General features: G+C 41.4%; 2 protein-coding genes across 5 annotated transcripts in view; one reads left to right on the top strand and one right to left on the bottom strand.

Annotated features, from left to right (window-relative positions):
• LRRTM3 (leucine rich repeat transmembrane neuronal 3) overlaps positions 1–11,627 on the bottom strand; it is a 106,246-nt gene extending 94,619 nt beyond the window's left edge. The window contains exons 1-2 of the mRNA XM_007436274.3: positions 10,869–11,627; positions 8,989–10,520 (exon numbers count right to left, since the gene is read on the bottom strand). Coding sequence (XP_007436336.3) covers positions 8,989–10,520; positions 10,869–10,872 — 1,536 coding nt within the window. The 5' untranslated portion in view covers positions 10,873–11,627. The remainder of the gene's footprint in view (positions 1–8,988; positions 10,521–10,868) is intronic.
• CTNNA3 (catenin alpha 3) overlaps positions 1–26,654 on the top strand; it is a 703,663-nt gene that overhangs the window by 292,981 nt on the left and 384,028 nt on the right. The window lies entirely within an intron of this gene.

Below are 26,654 nucleotides of genomic sequence, written 5' to 3'. Positions count from 1 at the left end.
TGAATAAGGCTGGGAAAGTCAGTGGAGATGATGGAGAGGGTTGGATGGGTATGAAAAGAGAATCAGTGAAAATAGTGACCTCCAATATTGCTGCCATTTTTGGGAGAGGAAGGGGTAATGGAGGAGAAGAAAAACAATGCTGCCATCATTATTAGAGGGGCAGCTCACACTCAGTAGTAGTGCTATTTGGGAAATGAATGCTGAAGATAGATGGAAGGTTCACAATGTATAGGTGGGAGATTATGGGAGGAAGAACCTTTCTAGGTAGGGATATTTTATTCTAGGATTAGGGGAACTGTATTCTACTTTTTTGGCTGGCAAAGCAGTGTTAACTGTTGGTATCCTCCAGAGACCAGCTGAAGCTTTCCACAGCATCCCCTGTCCAGCCTTGGGTGGTGATGTATAACTGCATGTCCTCCTCATACTGAGGACATCTCACCTACATCTCCTCTCCCAGGAGTTTCACATAGATCAGTGTTTTCACTGATATAGGTCTTGGCAACTTTCAGATCTATGGATGTCAACTCCGAGCAATGGCCATGATGGCTAGGGAATTTCAGACACTGAAGGCATAATGGTCTGTGGGAATATCCTTGACAGGCAGGAGTAGGAAGAGCAAGATTCTGTTACTGTAACCTTACAATAAAGGTAGTGGTTACTCATGGTCTTGGTTTCTTGTCTGGATTACCTCAGAGGGTTGACATCAGTTTTGCAAGTCTCAAACCACATCTCTCTTGCCTTTATTTCCTAGAGAACTAGGGAGGGTCCCTTCTGTGACACTTACCACACCCTCATTGCTTCTGTGGATGGAAATGTCTATTATCTGACTGTTGCCCTGCCTGTGGCTCCTGTTTCTCAAGGATGTTCCCATAGATCACTACAGAAGGTCACACATCAGGAATTGTCAAGATTGGGGAACATCATATAGATGTTATATAATATGGTGAGGGCACCCTGCAGTGGAGCAACCACTGCCTTGAACACCATCCATCATGAGTACAGACTCAATGCATGTAGGAAGAGGATCACTGAGGCGCAGTCCCTCCAACTCCCAGCTTTATAGGCAGTCCAGCAAGTTACTATAGTTGGTGTTATTAAAAAGCTGTCAAGAGGTCTAATAACACCAAGAGGGATGTACTCGCCCCATCAAGGTCAAGCTGCGCAGAGTTATTGGGAGTCAGGCAGCATGCAAATTTGATAAATAAATAAAAGTCATCCCACAAGGGAGTGTTTCTGTTCCATGGCCAGGGCTGAATCCTGATTTGCAGGAATCCAGATAATATTTTTTTTTCTAGGATTCTCTGTTGCTGACCTATCACCTCCTTCACAACAGTGAAGAATGTTTGAGACTGGATGAAAATTGACCCCCCTCAAAGAAAAGGTGTAAGGGAGGGTTCCTTTAAGAGGGGATGGACAACCATATCTTTCAATATAGGTACCATGAGCCCCTCCCTCAAAGAAGCATTGATAGTTTCCCTGATGCAGGTCCCACACTCCCAAGCTGGCCAAAGGTTCCGGGAAGGAGATGGATTATGTACAAAAATAGAAAAGCTCTACAACAGAAGATCCTCTTCATTTCCTCAGGCTCAGCTCAAATCCCAGATGACAACTGAAGTCCCTGTTTTGCTCATTATGATGGATGCTGTTTGATGGGTGGTGTCCAGCTTAGAGCAGATGTGAGTGACTTTATTGATCAAGAAATTCACATAAATATCAGTCAAGCTTGCAGATGTCTTATCCCAACTGTTGTTCTATAAAAGGATCTGGGTAACTCCATCATGAGATGTATAATTAAAATAAAATACAAATAAGGGAGCTTAGTTTAAAGGGGCCTTTAAAATGGAGGAGGTGGGAAGGCATAACAAATGAGTTATAACTATTATTTTGTTTGCCAAAAAAACATGAACACGAAAACATAGAGAGGAGGTGTTTGATTAATTGGGTAGTGCCTCCATTTGCTGAATGGAGCGGTCCGTGACTGCAGAAAATTTGAGAAACATTGGATTGAAGCATCTTACCGTATCTGAAAGACTAGGATAAGAACACCAGATATCATACATTTTGCTGACAAGACTCTAGCTTTTTGAGTTCTGATTTTTGCTATGGTATGCTTTTTTTGCTTATTATTTTGTGGCCCAATAAAAAATTAAAGAGCTGTATGGTAGTAAATAAATCTTGGTCTAATGTGTATATGGTTATTAATATTTTGATTATTAATACTTGTAAACTTTTTTTCAGATGCACCAATGTTTTTTGCATCTGTTTATAGGACTGCATCTCAGGTTTCCATGTATTATAAGAATGTGTATTATAACATACACAGAGAGAGGGAGGGAGGGAGGGAGGGAGGATATATTAGGAACAAAATGAAGGTTGTAGTTTTCAGATTCAGCAAAATAACAAGCCTCTAATAAAAGAGGATAAAAACACTTGCATGATCACAGTTTTTAAAATGCATTTTACCTCTTTGGGGTCTTAATTTAGTTTACATCTCTGATGTAGGAGGGTGTGTGGTTTTAATGTAATTGAAGCAAAGGGTGGAAGAAAGTGAGGTAATCCAAACTTATAATATCTGAAGGTGAACAAAGCAGCAAGCAGAGTATAAAGAGCTACCATTGTCATCTGCTTTATTTAATATTGCCACTGGATGTCACTACTTTTCTGTGAAAATTTGGTGGTTAGAATATTTATCTAAATATGTGTACCTATCATAAAGCTCACTAGTGAATTATATTCGAGTTAGTATAAAATGATTATCTCAAATACTCATTTTGGAGAATATATGAACATATATTTGTCTTTAGTTTAATTATTAATTGAAGATAGTTCATTAAAGCTATCCATAAATTAACTGTTTCAGAATAGTAATGCTCACATTCATAGTTTCATTCATAAGACTGCTGTGTACTGTACTGGGTATGTGTCTGAAATTATTTCAGTTCACATTTTAGAATGTACTACCTAATCCACACTTTCTAAACTTTCTTTCTTTCCTTTCTTTGGGTCAGTGTTTACTCCTGATGATTAGATGGATAAATCCACACATAAATCTTTTCTTGGCAAGATTTCAGAAGTGGTTTTGCTACTGCCTCCTTTTTAGGGCTGAGAGAGAATGACTGGCCCAAGGCTAGCTGGCTTCATTCCTAATGTGGGACTAGAACTCACAGTCTCCCAGTTTCTAGCCTTGTGTCTTTAACCACTTCACCAAACTGGCTGTCATGCCACACTGGCTCTCTAAACCAATATAGAAATGGAAATAATTGTTAGGTAACATTTGCTTTTCTCTGAACACTGAATTGATGTCTTCGAATAAGAATATGTGCACAGTAGAAAAAAGTGTACAGTACAGTTTTTGTACTATCAACATGAGTTAAGTGAGACTTCCAATGATGTGGTGATAGTTAAATTCCAGTGATCTCTACTATTAGCATAAAACAGCTTGCAGAAGCTGTGGCAACCTAGTGTCAGCAGGATATGGAAGGAAAGAGCAGTATTGTCCATTCTTCCTTTCAGCCCCCTCCTCCAGGGGCTGGAGACTGGAAGACTCTTGCAATTTGCAAATCTAAAACCTGTCATGATCTGCCAGTAATACCCCTCCAAACTCTTTCCCTTTTTTTGTTCTAGTGATGTTAAATTCCAATATTGGAGAGTCAAGGTTTTAAGGTAATTTTTATAGAATTGGGGAGGGGATATCGAAGGTCAGATTTCCCCCTCCTTGAGTAGACCACTTGTCGAGGTGCAGATCCAGTCTATCCTGTGGGCCAATGAACAACTTTCCAGGTAGGATCAAAATAGAGGCTGAAAGACATCTGAGAGCTCACCAAAGAGTTAAAGGAATGGGATTCCTAGCTGGTTTACATCCTGAAACATTTAAGACTGAAGGTTGTTCATGCTTCATATGTGGTGGCAGTGGAGTAGCTGTGGCTTCTAGCTGAGCAAGATTTATGCCTATTGTTCCTCTTAAAAATAGAGCTGTGTAGAATCACATGAAGAGGAAGATGTTCCTATGCCTTTGTTGGTATCTATGAAGTTAAGGGAGATTCTACCAATTTCCTGATTTACAAACAGGAAGGATATTTTGGTCTTTAGAGTAAAGGATGGACAATATGAAACCATGAAACATATGTGGCTTTGTCCTAGTTCCAGAGATCCTCTCCAAGCAATTTAGATCCCTTGTACAACTTAACTCCTTTTTCCTAGCAGTCTGCTGTTTGGGGGATAGAGAGAAAGGGGTGTGTGAGAGAAAGGGTGCATCAGAAGTGGGAAAGACTCACTTTGGCTTCTCATTCCATCCAGCATTTGGTTTAGCCCCATCCACCATTGACATTAAAACTTGAAAGGCATCCCTAAAAGAATTCATTCTCTTCATTTTTTTTTAATTGCTTGCCCCTGCACTGAGGAATTAAAGTAAATCACCAGGATGAGAGGTAACTCTGTAAATAATGAGCTGCTCATTTCCATGATCTAAGGAGGATTGATGGAGAAGCAGGATTGACCCGCCTTTGGCATCAATGGCAGTGTTCCCATTAATGAAGGGTGGGGGCAAAATGGGCACCATCACAACTGCCTTCTTGACTTTTTTGACCATATCTTGCAACTCCCCTGTTTGTAAATCATACTCTTGGTATACTCTGGGAACCTAATTTCCTTGACATTTTACTTGTCTTGAGATAGTTGGGAGATCTGGCTAATAAGTTGTTCAAATATTTGTGCTGACTAATGATGTATCACCCCACTAGGACTACGAAACCAACTCCACAGGAAGGTTAAAGTTGCTTTTACTGAAATTGGCTATAATAACAGAATCCTGCAAGTCTGATTGCGCTGGACCTCCTCCTCTTTCATATAGTTCAGGGAGTTAGGGAGGCGTCTGCCTGAGCCGCTTCTGAATATTAACTTGTTTCTCAGGACTTAAAAGAAAAATCACCCTCTTTTGCCTAGATAATGGTTCTTGCATATTTCTGTCAAGGTCATCTTCCTTACTCTCTACATGATGTTTTCATTGCATTAGTTACAAGCTGCTCTAGATTAGAGTAGGTAAGTCAAGGGTATTGAGGGGGGGAGGGGATAAAAAAAGTCAAGATGGCAGCTGCAACTATGTGATTAATGTTGTACTCCATGTTTATGTGTGTCAACACAGGTAATTAAAAAAAAAATCTGATACTTATTCTTGCTTCCTATTAAGTACTTGGCCCATGTCTCATTTCTACTTCTTGTACATTTTCATGCCAAATCTCTGCTTTCATATACTCTTTCCTCAAGCACCTTCCCAGTTCTTTTCTTCCTTGCTAACATATATGATTGATCTTACTTATTTCCATGAATTCCCCTTGCTAATACTATTTACTCCAATTTAGTCTGTAGATTTGCCCACTTGGAAGTGCCTCCCCCCCAATTTTGGCTTCATTATTTTGCAAAGGAGAAAAATAAACAGTTGAGGCAATGGCCAATTGTCTTTATCCAGTGTCAGAATTTTTAAAACTATAGAATGAGCCAGATGAGGAAAACGTCTCTGTAGATCCCATAACAGATTTTTTTAGTCCAAGTAGTAGTAGGCCTGGTCAATTACTCTTTCATTTTTAAAGATGATGGCTGAATGGCAGGTTGCATTAATTCCAGAGTGACAATGACTTGTCTAAACTTTGTCCCTATCTTGATCTCTTGAAGACTTTAAAATAGATTTATATATGTTTATGATTTCCTTTCTCTTCTGATCTTGTTACGTCAATCCCCTAAAAATGTTTCCACTTGTTTGCTGAGGTCTGATCTCAGTGAATATAGTAGCTGAAGTTTGTTATGAAAGTATCTTTCTATCTTATCTTTTTTTCCTACCATTAACAATGTAATAACATATCTTGTGAAAGCACCCCCCTACAAATATACATATACACATTGAAACTACCGCATAGCAAGTAAAAAAAAAAAAAGCATTTCCCATAGCCTTTTGCTGTCATATTTGTGATTTCGCTGTCTTTCATTGGGCCAATTTATCAGATAAGAAAAGAATGACTTTGTAGTAATGCTTGTATTTCAAAAAATATAGCACAGCTATATGTTATGGGGATGAGGGGTGGTGGAATGAGCCAGAAGAACTTTAGTTTCATTTTAATAAACTTAGGGTGATGCTGTGCAAAGCAGTTCAGGGTTCCCAAATATTACCTAGCTTGACATAAGAGGACTAGACCTGCAGTTTTCCATCTCTCTGTGTCAAGCAGTTACCTGCCAGAATTCCTTCTGGTGCCTAACATGAAAGCTACATGAAAGTGTGTGCATCTTGGCAAGACACAGTACGGAAACCACTGACAACTTTTTGCTTGCTACACAAAATAATGAATTACAGCATTATCTTCAGTTTTCAGCAGCTGGACCCAATTTTATTAAATGCTGTTTGTTTTCTATTTTAAAAATTCTGTAGATCGAGGTTATTGGCAGGGTTTGGTAGAAGCTGCACAATCAACCAGCAGTTTCTTTCTAAGATAACTGTAGCAATAATGAGACATTCATCTGCACATCTAAATGGTCTCCAAGAAGTCCTTCCAATGAAAATACAGTTAATTGACTTTCTGTATGCCTGGCTATTATTTTTCACATATTAATTCTGCCTTGTTATGATGAGGAACTATTAGCATTAATATTCCACTCTTTGACATTTGTTGAAACATCAATATTCTCACCAGTTTTCTTTTTAAAATCCCTCCCACCTTCAACAGATTCTCAAATGGCACATTATTCTAGCCTGTGCTTTCAGCATAGGAGACTACAGTCTTATTCCAGTGAGGTGTTTCCTTCAAAAATGTACTATATTTAAAGTCATTCCCTGCATTTGCAGCCTGTTTTTCAGTATAATGGGAAATATGAAGACTTGGGTAAAATATTCCCATGTTTTCATATAAAGATAGTCTCTGGTTAGCATGCTAAAGTATATGATTAATGCAAATCAAGAGTCAAAAGCTAGCAGAACATTTTTAGTTCATTATTCTTGATAATATTATAATTTTTTTGTATCGTGAATATAAATGGCTAGTAGTACTACCACTGTTTCACACAGGGCACATGGATATCTTTAATTTTCCAGGCTTTTATAGCAAGCCAAGGTGATTACATGTATTTAGTCACATGAAAAAATGTTGATCCTCTGATGGCACACTATATATGCATTTTTATGGCCATGTTATATGTAGTTCAGAAAGGCTATAAAATATCAGAAAATCACATATGTGGTGTAAAGTGACCTGTGCATATTTGGCTGAATTGTCTGACTCTCAGTTTTCAATGAATGTATGTTTTATATTATGAAGCAGTCTCACTTCCTTTCCACTTCTTTCTCATTTTAAAAAAATGCAATTTTATTACCTGAAAATCACTTTGAATTAGTAGTGCTCACCTATAGGACTGGAAATGTTTGGGTGATTGTATTTGTTTTTTCCCAGAAAATCAGAGGTGGGGGGTGGCAAGAGAATATGGATGCTATTTTCTAGATTGCTGCAGTGCATCTGCTTTATAGAAACACTCTCTCCCAAGTGGTCAGAAATGGGCAGTGTACAAAGCTAAATCAAGTTATGCAATATAGGTAGTGAAGTTCTTTACCAGCTATTATAAACAAGTGAACTATTTCTGCAAGGGACTCATTGATTAATTTATAAGAAAATGTCAAGAGGAGATTTCAGTGAATTATATATTCTCATAACAATTTGAGATGGATGCCCTGAATTATTAGTGTCCATCATGATTCTCATCACAAATAGATTAACAAATAAATAAATCACATCTCTAAAACATAATTCAGCATTGATTGATTCCTTCCCCCTACTCCTTGCCCATTGATCCATTGACTTTTCCTAAAGAGAATCCTTCGGACGTGCTTCCCCTTAGATTGGCAAGGGTCCAGTTTCCCTGCCAGCTTCTCCCTGTTGCTGTGCTGTATTTAAAATGTAGCTTCATCAGCTTTCTAAATACCCAAAATGGCACATTGCATAATGAAACACCATGGAAGACAACGTTGCATTTTTGAAGGAAGAAAAATGACAGATTTAAGGACTCCATCGTCAATCACATTAATGTCTTTGACACAGTTGAAGGCAGAATTTCTAATGAGCGTCTGAGCAAGGGTATGCCGGAAGTGGTTTTGCCTTTGCAACTGTACATTTCAGCTCCTCTAATTGCATCAGTCAGGAATTTGGACCCCTCCTTTAATGAATGCCTTTTGACTACTTTCTGAAAGGCAAACGGCTGTGAGAAGGGGGGCACACTAGCATCTTTGATTTAAAACCACACAGTTTTCAATTAGAAGTTATCAGTACTGCAAACTCCATTGTGCTGGAGCTGCACAGTGAATCTTACCCTCTTCCAGCCCTTCCCTTATTCCTTACGAAAGGTATGATTCCCACCCCGCTTCGTTTAGCCAAGCCTTTCTCCCACCCCTGATGGCTCTGGAGGCTGCTTTAACAACAGCTTCTCAGGATGCTTTGCACTAGATAGAAATCAAGCATTCTCCCAGGGTTGTGCCTGCACCATCATAAGCCAAGCAAGTCCTGGAATGTATATGAAGCTACAGCACACCTGGCACGGTAGATTGCCCTTGAAGCATGTTGTGAATTTCAGCACACTGTTTATTTTTTGCACCATTCTTCCCCATCCTTATCTTTGCATATCAACATATTGCTAGGGGAGGAGACTGTTGCCTGTTTAAATGGGAAAAGCCCACACTGCAGCTATACCGGATGTGCAAAGAAAGTTTTCTGTTGGTGGGTAAAACATGCAAAGGGATAAAATTAGTAAAGAGGCTATCCAACCGAGGCTAGGTAAAACCTGAGCTCAAGCTTCACAGGGTTCATTTTAGGGTCGGGGGATGTGGGGAGGAAAGCTTTTTTAAAAAGAGTAAGGGAAAGGCTAACATTGTGGAGGCGATCAGAGAGGAAAGGTTTGTACCTGGACAGTGAAAACAGTCCACCCCACACAGCGTTCAAACATGGGGAGAGGGGTTCCTACCTCACACTCCCTGGAGCCTGCCTTGCCATACGTACAAGGTCCTGTTCCGTTCAGCAGCATCTCACTGGTCTCGCTGTTGGTGGGCTTATAGTCAACATAAAATTCCTGGGTGGTTGGAGTCATCTGTTTCAGTGACTGTCGTTTCTTCTTCCTGTGCCGTCGCATTAGAGAGCGTTGCTGCAACTGCTTCATGCTGACAGGGTAGCGCTTCCAGGAGACATAGATGACCAGCAGAATCACAAGCACGGACAAGAAGAGAGCCACGCTCCCAGCGATGATTTTATGGAAGGAGATCTGCTCAGCGCTGTGCTCGGGCACGGAGCTGGCCTCTGGGGTCCCTGTGGTTGGGGGCAGAGGGGGCTGGCTGTCATGCTTAGGCCTGATGACCTTTGGTTTAAAGGTTGGCTTTGGGAGAGCCTGTGGCAATTCAAACCTCTCTGTAGTACTTTTGCCACAGATGCTGTAGTTTTTCACTGCATCAATAACGTTCACCCCTTGCAGTTCTTTGGGGCTGGCACAGATAATTGTATTTTCCCTCAGCCCTTTGAAACTTTTAAGCCAGTTTACCAGCGAACAAATATTTCTGCTGCATTCCCATATATTCCCAGCAAGGCTGATGTCATTCAGAGATATCCAGGAATCCAAAATCTCTTGGCCGATAAATGTGAGCTTGTTGGAATCCAGGTTGAGGCGCTGTAAATTGGGCACACACTGGAAAACGCTTGGTCCACTGAAGGCTTCTATTTCATTTCCCGATAAATCAAGTCTTTGTAATGAGCTCCAGGTCCAAGACATGGTTTGTCCTATAACACTAATTTTATTCCATTGTAAATAAAGGTTCTGTAGGCTGACCAGCCTTGGAAAAAGTGCCAGGTTAAGCTTAGAAAATTGATTGTGCTCCAGGTGAAGCTCTTTCAGCCGGATCATGCCAGCAAAGACATTCCTTGCTAAGCTTCGGATCCTGTTGTAACCCAGGTCTAAGAGTTCCAGGTTCCTACAGTCCTGGAAAATCCGGACTGGGATTGTTCTCAGGGAATTGGACCTCAGGTGTAAACTCAGCAGTTTCCTTAAGCCTCTGAATTGTTCTGCTCCCAGGGAATGCAGCTGATTATAGGAGAGATCCAAATTTCGGAGGTTTGTTACTGGTCTGAAGGTGTTATTAAGAAAAAAGGCAATTCTGTTGGAACTCAGAATTAACTCTTTAAGCCTGCGTATTCCATTGAAAGCATTTTCATCAATATTGCCGATATGGTTGTGGTCTAAGTAGAGCCAGGTAAGTTGATTAAGACCTTTAAATTGGTTGTATTTTAGTTTTTGAAGGCTGTTATATCGCAAGGACAAACCTAAACAACCAGCTGATATACTCGAGGGTATCTCTTGTAATTTCTGGGACTCACAGTATACCATTTTGCCTTCACACCTACAGCCCTTAGGGCATCCTCGTTCAGCAGACGAAAGCATTGTCAGTAATACAGTAGGAGCTATTACCAGGGCTACTGCTGATCCGCTCAGTAGCCTAAATACATTGAAACCTGGAAATAGAAATAACTTAGAAAAGTTATCCCCCCCAAAAAACAGTCCAGATATTTTTCAGTCATGCTCAGAAATGCTACTTCAGTATAGAGGAAACCCCCAGGAGAAGAAGTACTTTGCAAGCAGTTTTATTTTACTCCCCCCACAGCCCCCCCTCATATTTTAAGGTGACAAACCTAATAAAGAAGAAGAAATAATGCATGGAAGCCAGACAGAGTCAGACTGAATCACGCTGAAATGTACCTCTAGTCGTAGCTTGCACAGAGGCCAATCTACAGAGTGATTAATACAGAAGCATTGCAGGGACTGCCGTGAGCTTACTAGAAAGGAATAAAATGGAAACATACCCATCCTTTGTGTTTTCAAAGGTCGTCCTTAGGCCTTTTGCTTTTGCCTAGGGGCCACAAACATGACAGCCCCTGTCAGCTGCTCTTTGGTGAATCAGGGCTCGCTGACACCCAGGAAGAAAAATTGGACCCCCTGGGAAATGGACCAATTTTGGGTCATTATCCTTTGCCAGGCATGCAGAACATCCCAGGAATAAATAAATCCCAACACGGCGTTTGCAGCAGAAAGTCAAGTTCTTCCTAGGTAATAGGGTCTTCATGGATGATGTGGTTTTGCATCTTTACATTGTGGACCCGGCTTCTCTAAAATCTCCCTGTGCAAAGCTTGAGAGATTCCTCCAAGTGACGCTCAGCTGTCTGAATTCACCCATCTGTATTCCGCTGGGCAGCAGTTCTTACAGTCAGCACCCTCGATCCAGCTAAGGAAGCTGCGTTGAAGCAGAGAAGCCAGGATGACCCGGTACAATGAACAAGCACTGTTCACTTCTGCATCCCGTCACTCTGAAAGCTTCTCCGACTGTTGCTTTGGTTTCAGTGAATGCAGTCTTATGTAAAGCTGCCCCCAGTGGTGAAGAATATTATGGGCATGTGCAGAAATGTCTCCTTTCTCTTCTCTTTTCTTTTTTTCTGTTCTTTTTCAATCTTGCAAATGAATAAGCTCTGTGCTGGGAAATGAGTGATTGTTCTGGGTCACCAAATAGAAGCAGACTGGACAGCCTCACTGTACACTAGTGAAATGGTAGTTTTGGCTGAGCCCCCTTTCCATCCCCCCCCTTTTTTTTCCCTTTTAGGTAATTTAGCAAAGCCTTTTGCGCTCAACATCTGCTGCTGGGACTTTTACTTAGCATGAAGCATAATTGTCACATTTCATTTAGGCATGAAAGTAGCACGCAAGTAATGTCTACATATCTTGTGCCTAAACCATGAATACAGTTGAACACCTCTGCTGATACATTATTTGAAACACACTAATCCATGTTATTACCATTGGTGTACAGTTGGTAAGATCTGTGAGTAACATGAGAAATGAAGGCTTGGTGAGCGGCAAGATAACTTCTGCTTGTTTGTAGACCCACCTCTCTGTGCTCAATAATGTACAGCAGTCACTCTGAATGTTTTCTCTACCTCTCTGAAAGGTACAGAACTCCCATACGAATCTTCCCTAATATCTGAGGGCTACTTCTGGAATTTTGCTGCAGACTCCCTTCCACCATTATCTGAATATGACTGGAAAGCATGAGGCAAAGCTAAACCTGTAGCTGTTCATTTTCTGGTCAGGCTGTTATTTTGGCACCACTTTTAAGATAACTTTATTACTGCAATTTGGGATCCATTAACTTTAGTTTTGTAATGCCAAATATGCAGCTTCATGCCATTTTTATTAACTTGAGTATGTTTATAGAATGATAAAATGGACCTTATTGTAGTGTATAAAATCAGTGCTGGGATGCAGTGCAGCTTCTTGTGGCTAGACCACCCAAAATGTGCAACTTCAAAAAAAGAAATATAGATAGTTAAGGGTTTGCAAAAGTGAAGCGCTTGTTTGTTTATCCTGCCCATTAATTTAGATGGGAGTCTCCAGCTTTCCAATATTTATTGGGTGAATTGATTGAGATGGTGTAATGGTACATGGGAATGACCTTGGGAGACGGGGAAGAGATGCTGCCTAGGGAATGATCAGATAAGAGGAGGCATAGCCTGCAGCTGCATAATGGACAGAGAAAGAAACTTAAAAAGGAACCTCCCTAACTTATCAGGCTGTTAAAGAGCCAGCAGGAGATTTGTACTTTCAGACTTTCGAGATTCTATTAATGTAGCCTAATAATAAAGTAGAATTAGCTCATCTGGTTGTATTTCCTGTCTGGTCTACCTGGGAAGGCTGCCAGATGGAGGCTAAATCTAGAGCATACTTGGTCCTTCCAATCTGCAGTTGTGTTGTTTCCTTGTTGACTGTCTCCCATGGCACATGGAAGATATATGGAAAGGTGGAAAGAGCAATATTCAGCTTTCTGAATCTGTTCTTATGTGTGAAGACCAGAATGTGCAGAGATGAACTCCCTCTTTTGCGGATGCAGATGTGTTTCAGTATTTCCCAGGGGACCTTGCAAGGATATGGGGTGGAAGGGATAGGGCATAAACTGGAGAGCTCATATTTCAGCCTGTTTGCAAACATAATTTGATGATTCACAGCCAAATATATGAGTCAAAGCCATTGAAAAATATTGTGTTAGAACAACAGCAGGCAACCATTCATATCCAAGACCTGCATTATTTTTCAAATTGGCCTTTTAGAATTGCATGGGATGTGGCACTGATGCAGTGACATCACTGGAGGGTAGGTCTGCAAATGCTGGCCCTCTTTTAAGTTAAAATGGATAATGCAATAGGCCAAACATTTAAATCACTCAATTTGCTTCTTATATCTATCCATGACCCCCTCTCCCAAATAAATTATGCTGCCAAATGCCAGAATTTTGCTAGTGAATAGGGCTAGCATGGTGAGGAAGGGGCTACAAGGAATGCAGAAAGGGGGCTGGATACTACAGGCAATCCATGAGTTGCCCATCTTATATCTGAGGAAGTGTGCAGGTTCCCTGTTGTAGAGTCCTTGGTGTTTTCTGAGCTTGGTTGTTTTCTTGCAAACATTTCGTTACCCGGCTAGGTAACATCTTCAGTGCTAGCTGCTAGTTCTGTGCTAGTTCCCTGTTGCCATGAAGACTGCTTAGTCCTCACTTCATCTTCTGTTTGAGCTGATATTTCTGATACAGTGTGGTGCAGTTGCAGAAGACATATTTTTTATATCTCCTGTCTGATCTGAGACCCCCCTGAAACTTAAAAGAAGATGCAGGCAGAGCTTGGCTCCTGCCCCTTCCTCAAAGAGAATGGGTCTTAAAAAAAAAAAAGATGATCCCCTGTGGATTTTGCAGCTCCTGATTTCTATATTAAGACTTTCTATGGAATAAAAATGGAAGCCCCCACATCTTTCTTCCCCACATTCACACCAATATATTGAACCTAATGCACAAAGCGTAAGTCATTGTGCTGTAAAACTTTGTTTTGCTGCTTCAAATCCATTATGGTGTAAAGTTTGAAATGAATTCATTGAAAGCAGGAGAACTATAAGCCTTGAAAGCATATGGCAGTCAAACAGACTTGACCTGGAAGTTGGCCCAGGCAATTTCATTCTAGAAGTTTTAAATACACACACAAGTACCTTTATGTGTGCTGGTTATATAAACCACTGCTTCTGTATCCTTCTGCTTTTCTTTTTTAACAGCAGGCCTTGATAAATTATTTTTAAAAGGTTGTGCCTAATTTATAGGTGCATAAGCTTCTCTGGACAAGGTCCCATCACTTCTGCTGATGAAGCTACCTTTAAAGTTCTGGCTGCATTGTATATGCATTCTGTATTATACAAGCCAAACTTCCTCAGCTGGGTAGCCTCCATATATATTGAGGGTCAATGCTCATATACTTTCCAGCCAGTAGAGCCTTTGCCTGTGAATTAGGCTCCATCATATCCAGAGGGCTTAAGATTAGAGAAGGCTGATATAAGCCATGCATGATATTAGTGATCGGGTTGGGACTCTTCCACTTAGTTCTTCCTAGTCCCAAACTCAGGCATAGAGTGCCCTGTACTCTGAATTAAATGTGCATACAGCTCCCTGCCTTCCACTGCACAGCATCTGAAATTGTATTCTGGGATATCCTCATTAAACTATGCTTTAAAAATGTTGGAACTCAAAGTTTCTAGGGAACTCCTCCCTCTTTCAGATGAATTTTTCAATTTTTCAAGTCACACGAGGCCCTCTGTCTGGTAGTTAACAAAGAACGTCCTACGTGGAAGCTTGCAGCTATAATACCTGATGAGAGTGAGTGTGAGGAAACTTTCAAGACAGAAATGGCTGAGTCTGCATCAGGAGCACCTTGCCTTGAAAGGTGGTCTGTGCTTTCCTGCTCTGCCTTCCAGCTATTATCCCGTCATGTATGCTGATGTGATAAACCCACACACACAAATCCTGATTTGTTACAGTTTTAAAGTAAGAGATTTGCCACCATATGGCATAGAAATTTCATGTTGTTTCCTTTTCATTTTTTACTGAGGGGAAATGGTCCATGTTTAGGTCAAGCCTGAATGAATAGTGCAAGGCAGTAAGTTACTGACCAGCAGCTGAGCACTGATTGGCTGGCTGTTCTCCATGCTCAGGTATTAGCCACAAAGCACCAAGGGTGATTGGCTGGTGTCTACAGATCCATAAACATGTAAATACGTCACTGTAGAATATTCCAAAAGATAACCTAATAGTCTGAACAGCTCAATTCAGTTATGGAAGAGTGGCTTCCAATGGGTAGGAAGATGGAAAAGCTGCTCATCTTGAAGATCTCTTATTTTTGGTGTATGTATGTATGAATTTAGAATAAAAATAACTTTATCCAGAGCAAATATATTTTGTTCATTGGGACTGGGTCAGCGTTAACCAGAAAGGAATGGACAGAAATGCACAGCTATCATGTTACTTTCTGTGGTGCCACCACTGCTTCTATGCACCTACCAGACATGGTACTGAAGATGTCATTTGCAATGTCATTTGTTTATTCATAAAGAATATTGATAGATGTTATCATTTTGTGTATGTAATACAACACAGTTGGGTGGCAGAGTTTGAGAGGTTCCTTCTTTCTCCTGATCCCATTCAAAATTCTCCAGTGGAAACATCATGAGTCCCAGAAGGGAGAGTTGCATTGGCAGTAGAGCAGTCTGTCCACTGAGAAAAAAATTCAGTCCATGGAAATACATCCCTGTCTCTATATGAAAAATTAAGGGACATATTTCTTCTGAAGTTATGTTGTAAACATAAGTTTGATGAATTCAATATTCAGAATTCAGTTCAGAGGGAACTGTACTGATTTAATTTAAAAATAACATTACCTTTATATGAAGCCTTATAGATTGGAAAAGTGGATTAACCACCTTTTACAAAATGGTTGGATGCTGAGGGCGTTATTCCAAAGATAGAAACCACACACACACAAACATGCATGCATGCACGCACACACACACACACACACACACACACACACAGAGTTATGTGCACATACCCCCTCACTCCTACAGACAAATGTTGGGAAATGCTACAGTGCCACAGAAGATGAAAAGAAAATATAGAAGCATGGTAACAAAACATATTGTTTTCAAATTTTACTTGGTTCTGTTGTCTTTGAATTTCTTTATACTGAATATGTGTTCCTTTGCCTGATTTGCCATAAGAGAAAGTAGTACAAATGTTAAACAGTTTAAATCCAAGGATGTGTATAATATCCCAAGCTTGAAACATTGTAAAGTCGGAACATCTGTTTTGAGTGATATTTCAATAGATTTTGGATGAGTGAGGAATGTTTTATTTATTTACTTATCACATTTCTATCTTACTGAATGTGAAGCATTTGCTTGTCTGATCAAAGCGTTATAAAGTGTTTTAAGAGAGTTGAAGCTGATGATGGTCCCTGATTCTCATGTCAGAGAAAGTCATTTGGTGAATACAGGATAGTCATATAACTCTTTAAAAATATATATGTACTCGAATAATATTTGTATTAGATAAGCATATATAGAATTGGAACTGTGTACTATTATAATGATATATTACCTTTTTCATTGTACTTTTTCACTTTTATGTTAAAGCACTTTTGTGTATTTTTTTCCTTTTTTGTGATAATTTTTTTTTTAAAAAATGCCAGAGAAAGTCATTTGGTGAACAAGGGACAGTTGGCAAGAAGCTTTAAGGATGAGAAAAGGCCTTCAAAAAGCCTCTTGGCTCAAAAAGGCAGGATTAAGCACCTCAGGATTTGAACCTTGGGGGTGACATCCCCCCCTTCTCTCTCTGTTTCTCCCACACACAGAATGTCTTATGTAGACCTTCCTAATTCCCTTCCTAATTCTCACAAGTAATGTTACTTATCTAACCTTCTTGTGCTTGTTTAAGAGAGATAAAGAGAGTGGGAGGGAGAGTGTTTTATGGGCCCACCTTGCAGGAAACTTTGACAAGTGAAACTTCCTATGATTTGGAAACTGTTCTAACATTGATGCAGCCCAAAATTGGGTTCCCTTTTTTGCAGCCACATCCTACTATTAATGTTCAATCTGCAATCCACTACTTTCCAAGATTTTTTTTCTCAAGTGGTATTACCAAGACATCCTATACCCATACATTTGGTTTTTATTTCCTAAATAAAGAACTTTGCATATACAGTGGTACCTCTAGTTATGAACTTAATCCGTTCCGTGACTCTGGTCGCAACTCGAGTTGGTCGCACCATGAGGCAAATTTCCCCATAAGGTTCAATGTAAATACGGCTAATCCGCCCTCCAAATTTGGTCGCACCACGAGGCAAATTTCCCCCATAAGGTTCAATGTAAATACATACGGTTAAACAGTTCTGAAACATATGCACCTCTTCCAGCACTTGTGTCCTCTTCCTCATTAAGATCGTTACTCCTTTTGCCACAGCAGCTCCTCTGATGGCATCTTTATTCTTCAAAATAGTCAAGATGGTCGACTTCGCCATCTTGTACTCCAAGGCCAGATCAGTCACACGAATACCACGATTGTGCTTTTCTATAATGTCCTTCTTAAGTTTGATCTTCACTTTTTTCTTCAAAGCCTTATTCTTGCCAAGCCTGCTCTGCATTTTCTTTGGAGCCATGCTGACAAGCACACCAAAAACCTTCCAAACGCCACAAAACACACCACAAGCCTCACCGAACATCTCCTTGCTACCGCGATCTCGCCCACAGGAAGCCGCGACCGTGTGGCGGCAGGGAAAATGGCCGCGGATCCGGTTCGTAACTCGAGGTGGAGTTCGCAAGTCGAGGTAAATTTTTGGGGCCGGAGCTGGTCGTATCTCGAAAAATTCTTAAGGAGGGGCGTTCGTAACTCGAGGTACCACTGTAGCTTAATTCTATTATTTCCAACAGTATATCTGTCCTATGAAGACACTAATGTTTTCTAGGATATTACCTGTCCCTCCTAATTTTGTATCATCTACAAATTTGGTAAGTGTTCCTTATACCTCTTAATCCGTTAATAAAAAAACATTGAAAAGTACATGCCAGGACTAAACCTCATGACATTCTCATTTGCTTCTTTCTCCAGTTTAGTAAGAACTCATGGATGAGCATTCTTTGAATAGAGTTTTTGACCCAGCTGTCTATAAATTTAACTACCATGAGATTTATGCTGACTGGGGACAAATGAATAGCCAGATGTTTAAGAATGCTACTAAAGACTTTAATAGAACATCATCAGGTACTCTGTCTAAGGCTTTGCTGAAAACAAGATATTGTGTGTTTGGCATTTCCACAATTTATTAAACAAGATGCTCAGTAAAAAAATAAGATAAACATATAGCCTGCTGAGATCTGTTCTTGACAAATCCATGCTGCTTTCTGGTAATGGCCATATTGTTTTCAAAGTACTTACAGATCAATCTCTTCATGACACTACAGAATCTTCACAGATACTAATTTCAGATAGGTCAGTACTTTCCTGATCTTCCTTTAGTTCCTCATTGGACATGGGGGCAACATTGCCTCTTCTATCACCATTTCTCAAAGATTATGCACAAAGGATTGTTTCAGACCATCAGCTATTTCCCAGGACGGCCCTGGAGATGTATACACATTCAAAGCAAAGAGATATTCCCTAACCATGTTTCTAACACTATCAGGATTTAGTCCAGTCTTGGAGTAGACTGCAGCAAAATAGGTGAGTAGCTTGGTCTTTTCTTTGTTACTTGTTAATGTTTTCACATCCTCAATGAGCATTTGATTCACTGACTCTTTAGCCTTTATTTTGACTATAATTGAATGCCTCCTTTTTCTAGTCCTTAGCATCCTTTGCCAACTTCAGCTCATTTATTGCTTTAGCTTTTCTGATACCATCTCTACAGTTCCAGGCTACCTATTTGTACTTGTCCTAACTGACCAAATAGACCTTTCCCCCCTGGGTTCATACTGCAGCTGTGGAAGGCAGCATGAATTCTGAAAAAAAAACACACAGATAGTTTTAAAGTATTGCCAACAAGTGGTACATGAGTGCTTCTGCACACTTCAAAACACATTTTCCTCTTCAGAACTGAAGCACTTCACAGCCCTAATATTTATGTGGAAGAGCATGAAGGCAAGATGGACCCCAGGGGACACCAGAGGCATTGTTTATGGCAATAAGAATCCTTCAGCATCACTTTCTGAAATCTCATCTGTAATAGAGAATAGGTCTCCAAGTCACACTCCAGCCAAGTGGCCTAGGATATTACCATGTTGAATGGTATCAGAGGCTGTAGATGTCTGCAAGAGGGAAGGAAAGGATAAAAAGTGTGTTGCAACATCACAGTGCAAACCCCACCCGTTATAAACTTGTAGGAGATATGGTGATACTGGTAGGAACAATAGGAATTAGTAAGACTTCTTGCATCATGATGTCATAATGTACATTTCACCATTTTGGCATCATTGTGGTTAGGAACTGATGCCTTTATTAAAGGCCACTGAGAGGTTCAGACACATCAATGGAGATGCATTTCCCGTTTCCAATAATCAGTCTATATTATCCACCAAAATGACATCTATCCTGTTACTGAGGTTGAAATTGATCTAGCTAATCTAAACTACTTTGAAACCTCTGAAACACATTCTGGCACTTGGACGAGTATGGAATATTGAAAATTGGTGAGGAGATAATTCAGCATGGTAAAGTTCTGGTGTCTGCAGGAAGCCTTGATTTCATCAACATGATGAAACATGCATTGTAATGCTACGATGCAAGATCCAGTCCTTGCATACCTGCAGGTGATATCTGATGTAAGTACAAAGTGGTTGGAATTAGTATCATAAAGTTATGGCACAAATTTTGTCATACCCCCCCCCCCCCATCACCACAAATGTCCATGGTTCAGGATGAATTAACTTAAGCAAACATTTCATTATAGCCTTTTTGAGGTATGAGTAAATCTTGCCTAGCTTCATCCAGAACTACTTTTACAAGCTAGGAAGGGCAAAGATCAAGGGTGATTGTGATAGGCTTCACTTCCCCAAGGTTCTCTTTATATCACTAGTAAAGTATACCATAGAACTGAACAAGCAAACTCACAGATATATCCTCTGGACCTATGCCATCTTAGATGCCATGAACAATTTTATTTGATGGCACATAATCAATCATTATTGAGATGTCCATTTACATCACATGAGGGACCGTCTCACCTCCATCACATCGACCCATCCCACCGGTCAGGCAGAGAGGGGATGTTACGGACCCCATTAGTGAGAGAATGCTGGCTGGTAGGGCCCAAGAGGAGAGACTTCTCTACCGTTGCCCCCCACCCTTTGGGATATTCTCCCCCCAGAGGTGCAGTGGGCCCCTACTATCCTGGCTTTCTGGAAAGGACTAAAGACCTTGCTCTGCCAGCTTGCATGGGGCAGTAAGAGTTTTAATCAATCCTGGGGGTGGCTGGGACCCTGATGACACTCCTTGAGCTACTTGCCAATTACCATCAATTCTTGGAATATATTTATTATTTATTCAGGACTACTTCTACATTGTATTTTTAATTAATTTTAACTTCTCTGTAAACCACCCAGAGCTGCTTTTTAACGAGAAGGGTGGTGACAAATTTGATATATAGATAAATAAATAAATAAAGGATGGCTGAATGGACTTCCACAGAATTTGGATGCTTTGAGCAAGTTGTTTTTTGGACTGCTGTGTGCACATGTAGAGTGATAAAGAAGAATCATTTCCTCACTGCCATTGTGATATAGGCTAGGAGAATGATAAAAACTTAGAGAACTTCTTTTGTTGCTCTGCTTAGCATCCTCAGAATGTTTAGTAGCTGCTTCTAAGAAGAATCCAATACTAGTTCAGGAGACCCTTCTGTCTATAAAGTAATGGAAGTGTTTTGCATCTAAAATGTGTATGAAATGCAGTCTGTGATTAATGAAAAAATGTATAAAAGTCATTGTTTGGAAATTCCCCTCTCACCCCTATGGGTAGTCTGTGTCTTCCTCAATCTCGGGTCCTCTACCAGAGACCTGCGAGTTTGAGGGTTCGGCGCAGTATCTTAGCTATTCCTAGCACTGCACTCTACTGGACAGAGAGCCCTGATGTTGTTCCTGGGATCTTTTGGAGCCACTCTCTCAGCTTAGGAGTCACAGCGCCAAGTGCTCCTACCACCACTGGGACCACTTTGGTCTTTACTTTCCACATCCTCTCTATTTCCTTCTTCAGGCCCTGGTACTTCTCCAGCTTCTCATGCTCCTTCTTCCTGATGTTGCTGTCTTGGCACTGCTACATCTATCACCACTGCTGTCTTCTGGTCCTTGTGTACTACCACGATGTCTGGTTGATTGGCCAGTACCTGCCTGTCTGTCTGGATCTGGAAGTCCCACAGGATCTTAGCCCTGTTATTCTCCATGGCCTTCTGTGGAATCTCCCATCTGGAGGGAGGGTCTAGCCCATACACTGTGCAGATGTTCCTGTACATAGTGCCAGCTACTTGGTTGTGTTGTTCAGTGTATGCTGTTCCTGCCTGCATCTTACACCCTGCCACTATGTGTTGGACTGTCTCTGAGGTCTCTCTGCACAGTCTGCACCTTAAGTCCTGTCTAGTGTGGTAGACCCCTGCTTCTATGGATCTGGTGCCTAGTGCTGTTCTTGTGCAGCTATGATCAGTGTCTCAGTGCTGTCTTTTAGTCCAGCCCTTTCCAGCCACCGATAGGATTTCCCAGTGTCAGCCACCTCAGCTATCTGTCGATGGTACATCCCCTGCAGGGGCTTGTCTTGTCATGGTACTTCCTCCACTTGAACTTCCTCCTATGTCTGCTGATGCCTCAGGATAAGACAGCTCCTGAAGAGCCAGCTCAATGGAAAGAACAAGTTCCACGCCATCAACACGTACGCCCTGCCAGTCATCAGATACCCTGCCGGTATAGTGAGCTGGCCAAAGGAAGAAATGGAGGCTGCTGATGTGAAGACTCAGAAGCTCCTCACAATGTACAGAGGTTTCCACCCCAAGTCCAACACCCAAAGAATGTACACCAAGAAGAGGGTGGGTGGGGTCTGATGAGTGTCAAAGACACACACACATACACACACACACACACATATGCGGCTGGATAGCATAATGGTTAGAACACCGCCTTTGATGCAGGAGACTGGGGTTCAAATCCTGGCTGGTACCTACCTTACCAGTAGGGGTCCTTGGGCAAAGACCCCCTAATGCTTCACCTGCCTACCTCAAAATATGAATGTGACATGAACTAAGAGAGTCATGCCGGCTTGGACGTCAGCCGGATTAACAAGGTCTGCGTCAGATGGTGGGGAACCAGGACAATCTGATGTTAAGTGGGCTACTAGAACAAACCATACATGGACGAGACAAGAGAACTTGGAAATGATGGGATGCTACTACAACAGCAGACCTAATGACAGGGGATATATGAAACATATAAGGGAACTATGGATAGACAGAAGGCCTACATCCACACTAACTGAGAAAAAACTAGTTACCCAGCGCTTCAACATAGTGAAGAGGAAGCTGCTCTCACAACTTGAGATAGACCAACTCCACATTACAACCCGGATTCAAGCAGACCTGGAAGAACAAGCAGATGTGCAGCCAACACCTGAAGCTGGAATCTCACTGCCACCCCTTCCATTACAGAGCACAGCACCTGATATGAGGCATAAGATCATGGATAAACTAGCTACAGTCAACCCTCAAGTCTGATTACCAAGGCTCAGTGGAGAAGTACCATCAGATAGTATGCTAGAAGATGCCAACAGAGCCCTCCAGACAATCCCTACTACCACCATAACTGAAACCAATGAATTGGTATATGCTACAGCTGCTGTAATCTTGGAAATGCTTGGCTACACAATCAAGAAGAACAGCAGTACATACCCACCCTGGAAAATGAGATTGGAGGCTAAGATCAAGGCAACTCGGAGAGAAGTCAGTCAGCTGGTGGAACTATAGAAGCGTGTGGAGATTAAGGATAAGACTCGGCTACTGAAAAAATACATGGGCCTGACTCCATCTGAAGCCCTAGAGACTGCTAAACAAAGGCTCACAGCACTGGCTACCAGGCTAAGGAGATACACTAGAGAAGCAGAGGCCAAGAAGATAAATGCCCTGTTCTCCAAAGAACCATCCAAAGTGTACTCCCAACTGCAGTGCAACCACAGAGTAACAGCTGAGCCACCAGCAGCGGAAACTGAACAGTACTGGAAGAACATATGGGAGAAAGAGAAGATGCATAACACCAGTGCAAAGTGGCTGCAGGACCTGAAAGCAGACCACAGCAATCTCCCAGAACAGGAACCAGTCACCATCACAGTAGCAGACATCCAACAGCGGGTCAAGAACATGAAAAGCTGGACGGCACCTGGCCCGGACATGATGCATACCTACTGGCTAAAGAAACTAACAGCAGTACATGAACGCCTAGCAGCACAGATGAACCAACTGCTAGCAGCAGGCTCCCACCCAGATTGGCTAACACAAGGAAGGACAGTGCTGATCATGAAAGACCCTCACAAAGGAACAACACCATCCAACTACCGGCCAATAACCTGCCTCCCCACAACATGGAAAGTTCTATCAGGCATCATAGCTGCCAAGCTACAAGACCATATGGGCCAGTACATGAGCACAGCTCAGAAGGGCATTGGGAACAACACCAGAGGCTCAAAACACCAGTTCTCCTAGATAGGGCAGTTGCCCAAGACTCAAGGTCTAGGCAGACCAATCTGAGCACAGCCTGGATTGACTACAGGAAAGCCTATGACTCAATGCTGCACACATGGATCTGTGAATGCCTGGCACTATACAAAGTCAACAGGATGCTAAGGACCTTCCTCAAGAACTCAATGGGACTGTGGAAGACAACACTGGAAGTCAACTCAAGACAGCTTGCACAAGTGACCATCAAGTGCGGCATATACCAAGGTGATGCACTGTCCCCACTGCTGTTCTGCATAGGCTTAAACCCCCTCAGCCAGATAATCACAAGGTCTGGATATGGGTACAAGTTCAAGAGTGGAATCACCATCAGCCACCTCCTCTACATGGATGACATCAAGCTGTATGCTAAGAGTGAATGAGACATTGACTCACTGATCCACCTGACACAGATCTACAGTGAGGACATTGGGATGTCATTCAGACTGGAGAAGTATGGCAGGATGATAGTAAAGAGAGGGAAGGTAGTTAAGACCGATGGAGTGGAACTACATAGCAGACATAGAGACCAGCTATAAATACCTTGGTGTCCCACAGTCACACGGGAACCATGAGGAGGAGGCAAGGAAGACAGCAACATCCAAGCACCACCAAAGGATAAGACAGGTCCTGAAGAGCCAGCTCAATGGGAAGAACAAGATCCATGCCATCAACATGTACGCCCTGCCAGTCATCAGATACCCTGCCAGTATAGTGAGCTGGCCAAAGGAAGACATGGAGGCTGCCGATGTGAAGACCCGGAAGCTCCTCACAATATACGGAGGTTTCCACCAGCTGCAAAGAGGGTGGGCGGGGTCTGATGAGTGTCAAAGCCACTGTCCTGGACGAAACCCGGAGCATCCAGGAGTACATCAATAAGATGTCACCCTAAGATGAGCTGCTGAGAGAATGCCTGAGGCAGCAGCAGACACAGGAGGAAGTTCAAATGGAGGAAGTGCCATGGCAAGACAAGCCCCTGCATGGGATGTACCATCAACAGATAGCTGAGGTGGTTGACATTGGGAAATCCTATCAGTGGCTGGAAAGGGCCAGACTAAAAGACAGCACTGAGACACTGATCATAGCAGCACAAGAACAGGCACTAAGCACCAGATCCATAGAAGCAGGGGTCTACCACACTAGACAAGACCCAAGATGCAGACTGTGCAGAGAGGCCTCAGAGACAGTCCAACATGTAGTGGCAGTATGTAAGATGCAGGCAGGAATAGCATACACTGAATGGTACAACCAAGTAACTGGCACTGTATACAGGAACATCTGCACAGTGTATGGGCTAGACCCTCCCAAGTCCAGATGGGAGATTTCACAGAAGGTCATGGAGAATAACAAGGCTAAGAGCCGGTGGGACTTCCAGATCCAGATGGTCAGGCAGGTACTGGCCAAGCAGACATTGTGATGATAGACAAGGACCAGAAGACAGGGGTCGTGATAGATATAGTGGTGCCAAGTGACAGCAACATGAGGAAGGAGGAGTATGAGAAGCTGGAGAAGTACCAGGCCTGAAGGAGGAAATAGAGAGGATGTGGAAAGTCAAGGCCAAAGTGGTCCCAGTGGTGGTAGGAGCACTTGGCGCTGTGACTCCTAAGCTGAGAGAGTGGCTCCAAAAGATCCCAGGAACAACATCAGGGCTCTCTGTCCAGTAGAGTGCAGTGCTAGGAACAGCTAAGATACTGCGCAGAACCCTCAAACTCGCAGGTCTCTGGTAGAGGACCTGAGATTGAGGAAGACATGTACCACCCATAGGGGTGAGAGGGGAATTTTTTTTTTTTATATATATATATATATATTTGCATGTGTGTTCTGGGAAACTGGAACTTGGACCATTTGTAATAGCTTTGGATTACAAATGGAATCCAAATAGCTTTGGATTCAAATGGAATATTTGTAATAGCTTTCCCACTTGTATTCAGCTGTCAACCCTCAGATGTTTTGTACTTCTGTTTTTTGCATTCTGCCATTTGTGTAATAACTGGGATATAGAATATTTCAGAGCTTTTCTAAAGACTAAGTCACCCTACTGGTATAGATTTCTCTACATATTACAGATTTCTTCCATGGAAGGTGCCACTGTGTGAAAGATTATCCAGATTCTATGTCTGATGTACAAACATACATATACACATGCAGAGAGAAATGGGCAGTCACATTTGTATAAACATATATGCATAAAATAAGAAAATCTCAGCCAAGGAATAGTATGCATTTATGAAATGAAACATGAACTTCTGTGATGACCACATATGAATCATCTTATTTTATTTAATTGAATTTCAGTCAATGAAGTTAACTGTAAGATGCAAACTGTTCCATCCTAGTGTCACAATGGAATAAATGCTATTGGCTATTTATTTATTTATTTATTTATTTATTTATTTATTTATTTATTTATATATATATCAAATTTATATCACTGCCCAACTCCCCCACAAGGAGGGACTCTGGATGGTTCACAACAAAACAATTTAAAATCAGTAAAGACATAAATAATACAAATATAAAATACAATTATTAAAATACAATTATTAAATACAATAAAATCCAAGAGATGGTGATATTATTTCAGCCATATTTAATCTGTCCATCAACTTGGACATCAGCAGTGCAGTGCTATGCAAATGTACCTGTAGGTAAAGTGCACAATGCTAAATGAAGTTTATTCTTAGAAGTAGGATTTTTTATCCTGACTTTTTTTTAAAAAACAGGTCTTTACAATATGTAACCCTGTAAATAAAATCTCTGAAATAAATTTCAATAGAATACTTAAGAGCCCTGGGGCATCATTAAAAGGTTATTACATATTTCACATACTTCTCCAATCTGCACTAAGTAGCTATGAGATGTGTTAAATTGTAGACTTCCTTCTGTATAAAATCTTATTTGACCTTTCTCAGTGACAAGACTCTGGAGATCTTATCTACTACTTCTCAACTGCATTATTTCTTAAAGCACTGTGGGATGTCATGTCACAAATGAGTAGAAATTCAG

This window comes from Python bivittatus, unplaced genomic scaffold, assembly GCF_059951505.1.
Source record: "Python bivittatus isolate LINGU-HERP-01145 unplaced genomic scaffold, Pbiv_v1 ctg000400_np1212, whole genome shotgun sequence".
In the NCBI taxonomy this organism is placed as follows: domain Eukaryota; kingdom Metazoa; phylum Chordata; class Lepidosauria; order Squamata; family Pythonidae; genus Python; species Python bivittatus.
Note: the sequence above shows the minus strand (reverse complement) of the source record. Positions and strands in the feature narration are given on the sequence as shown.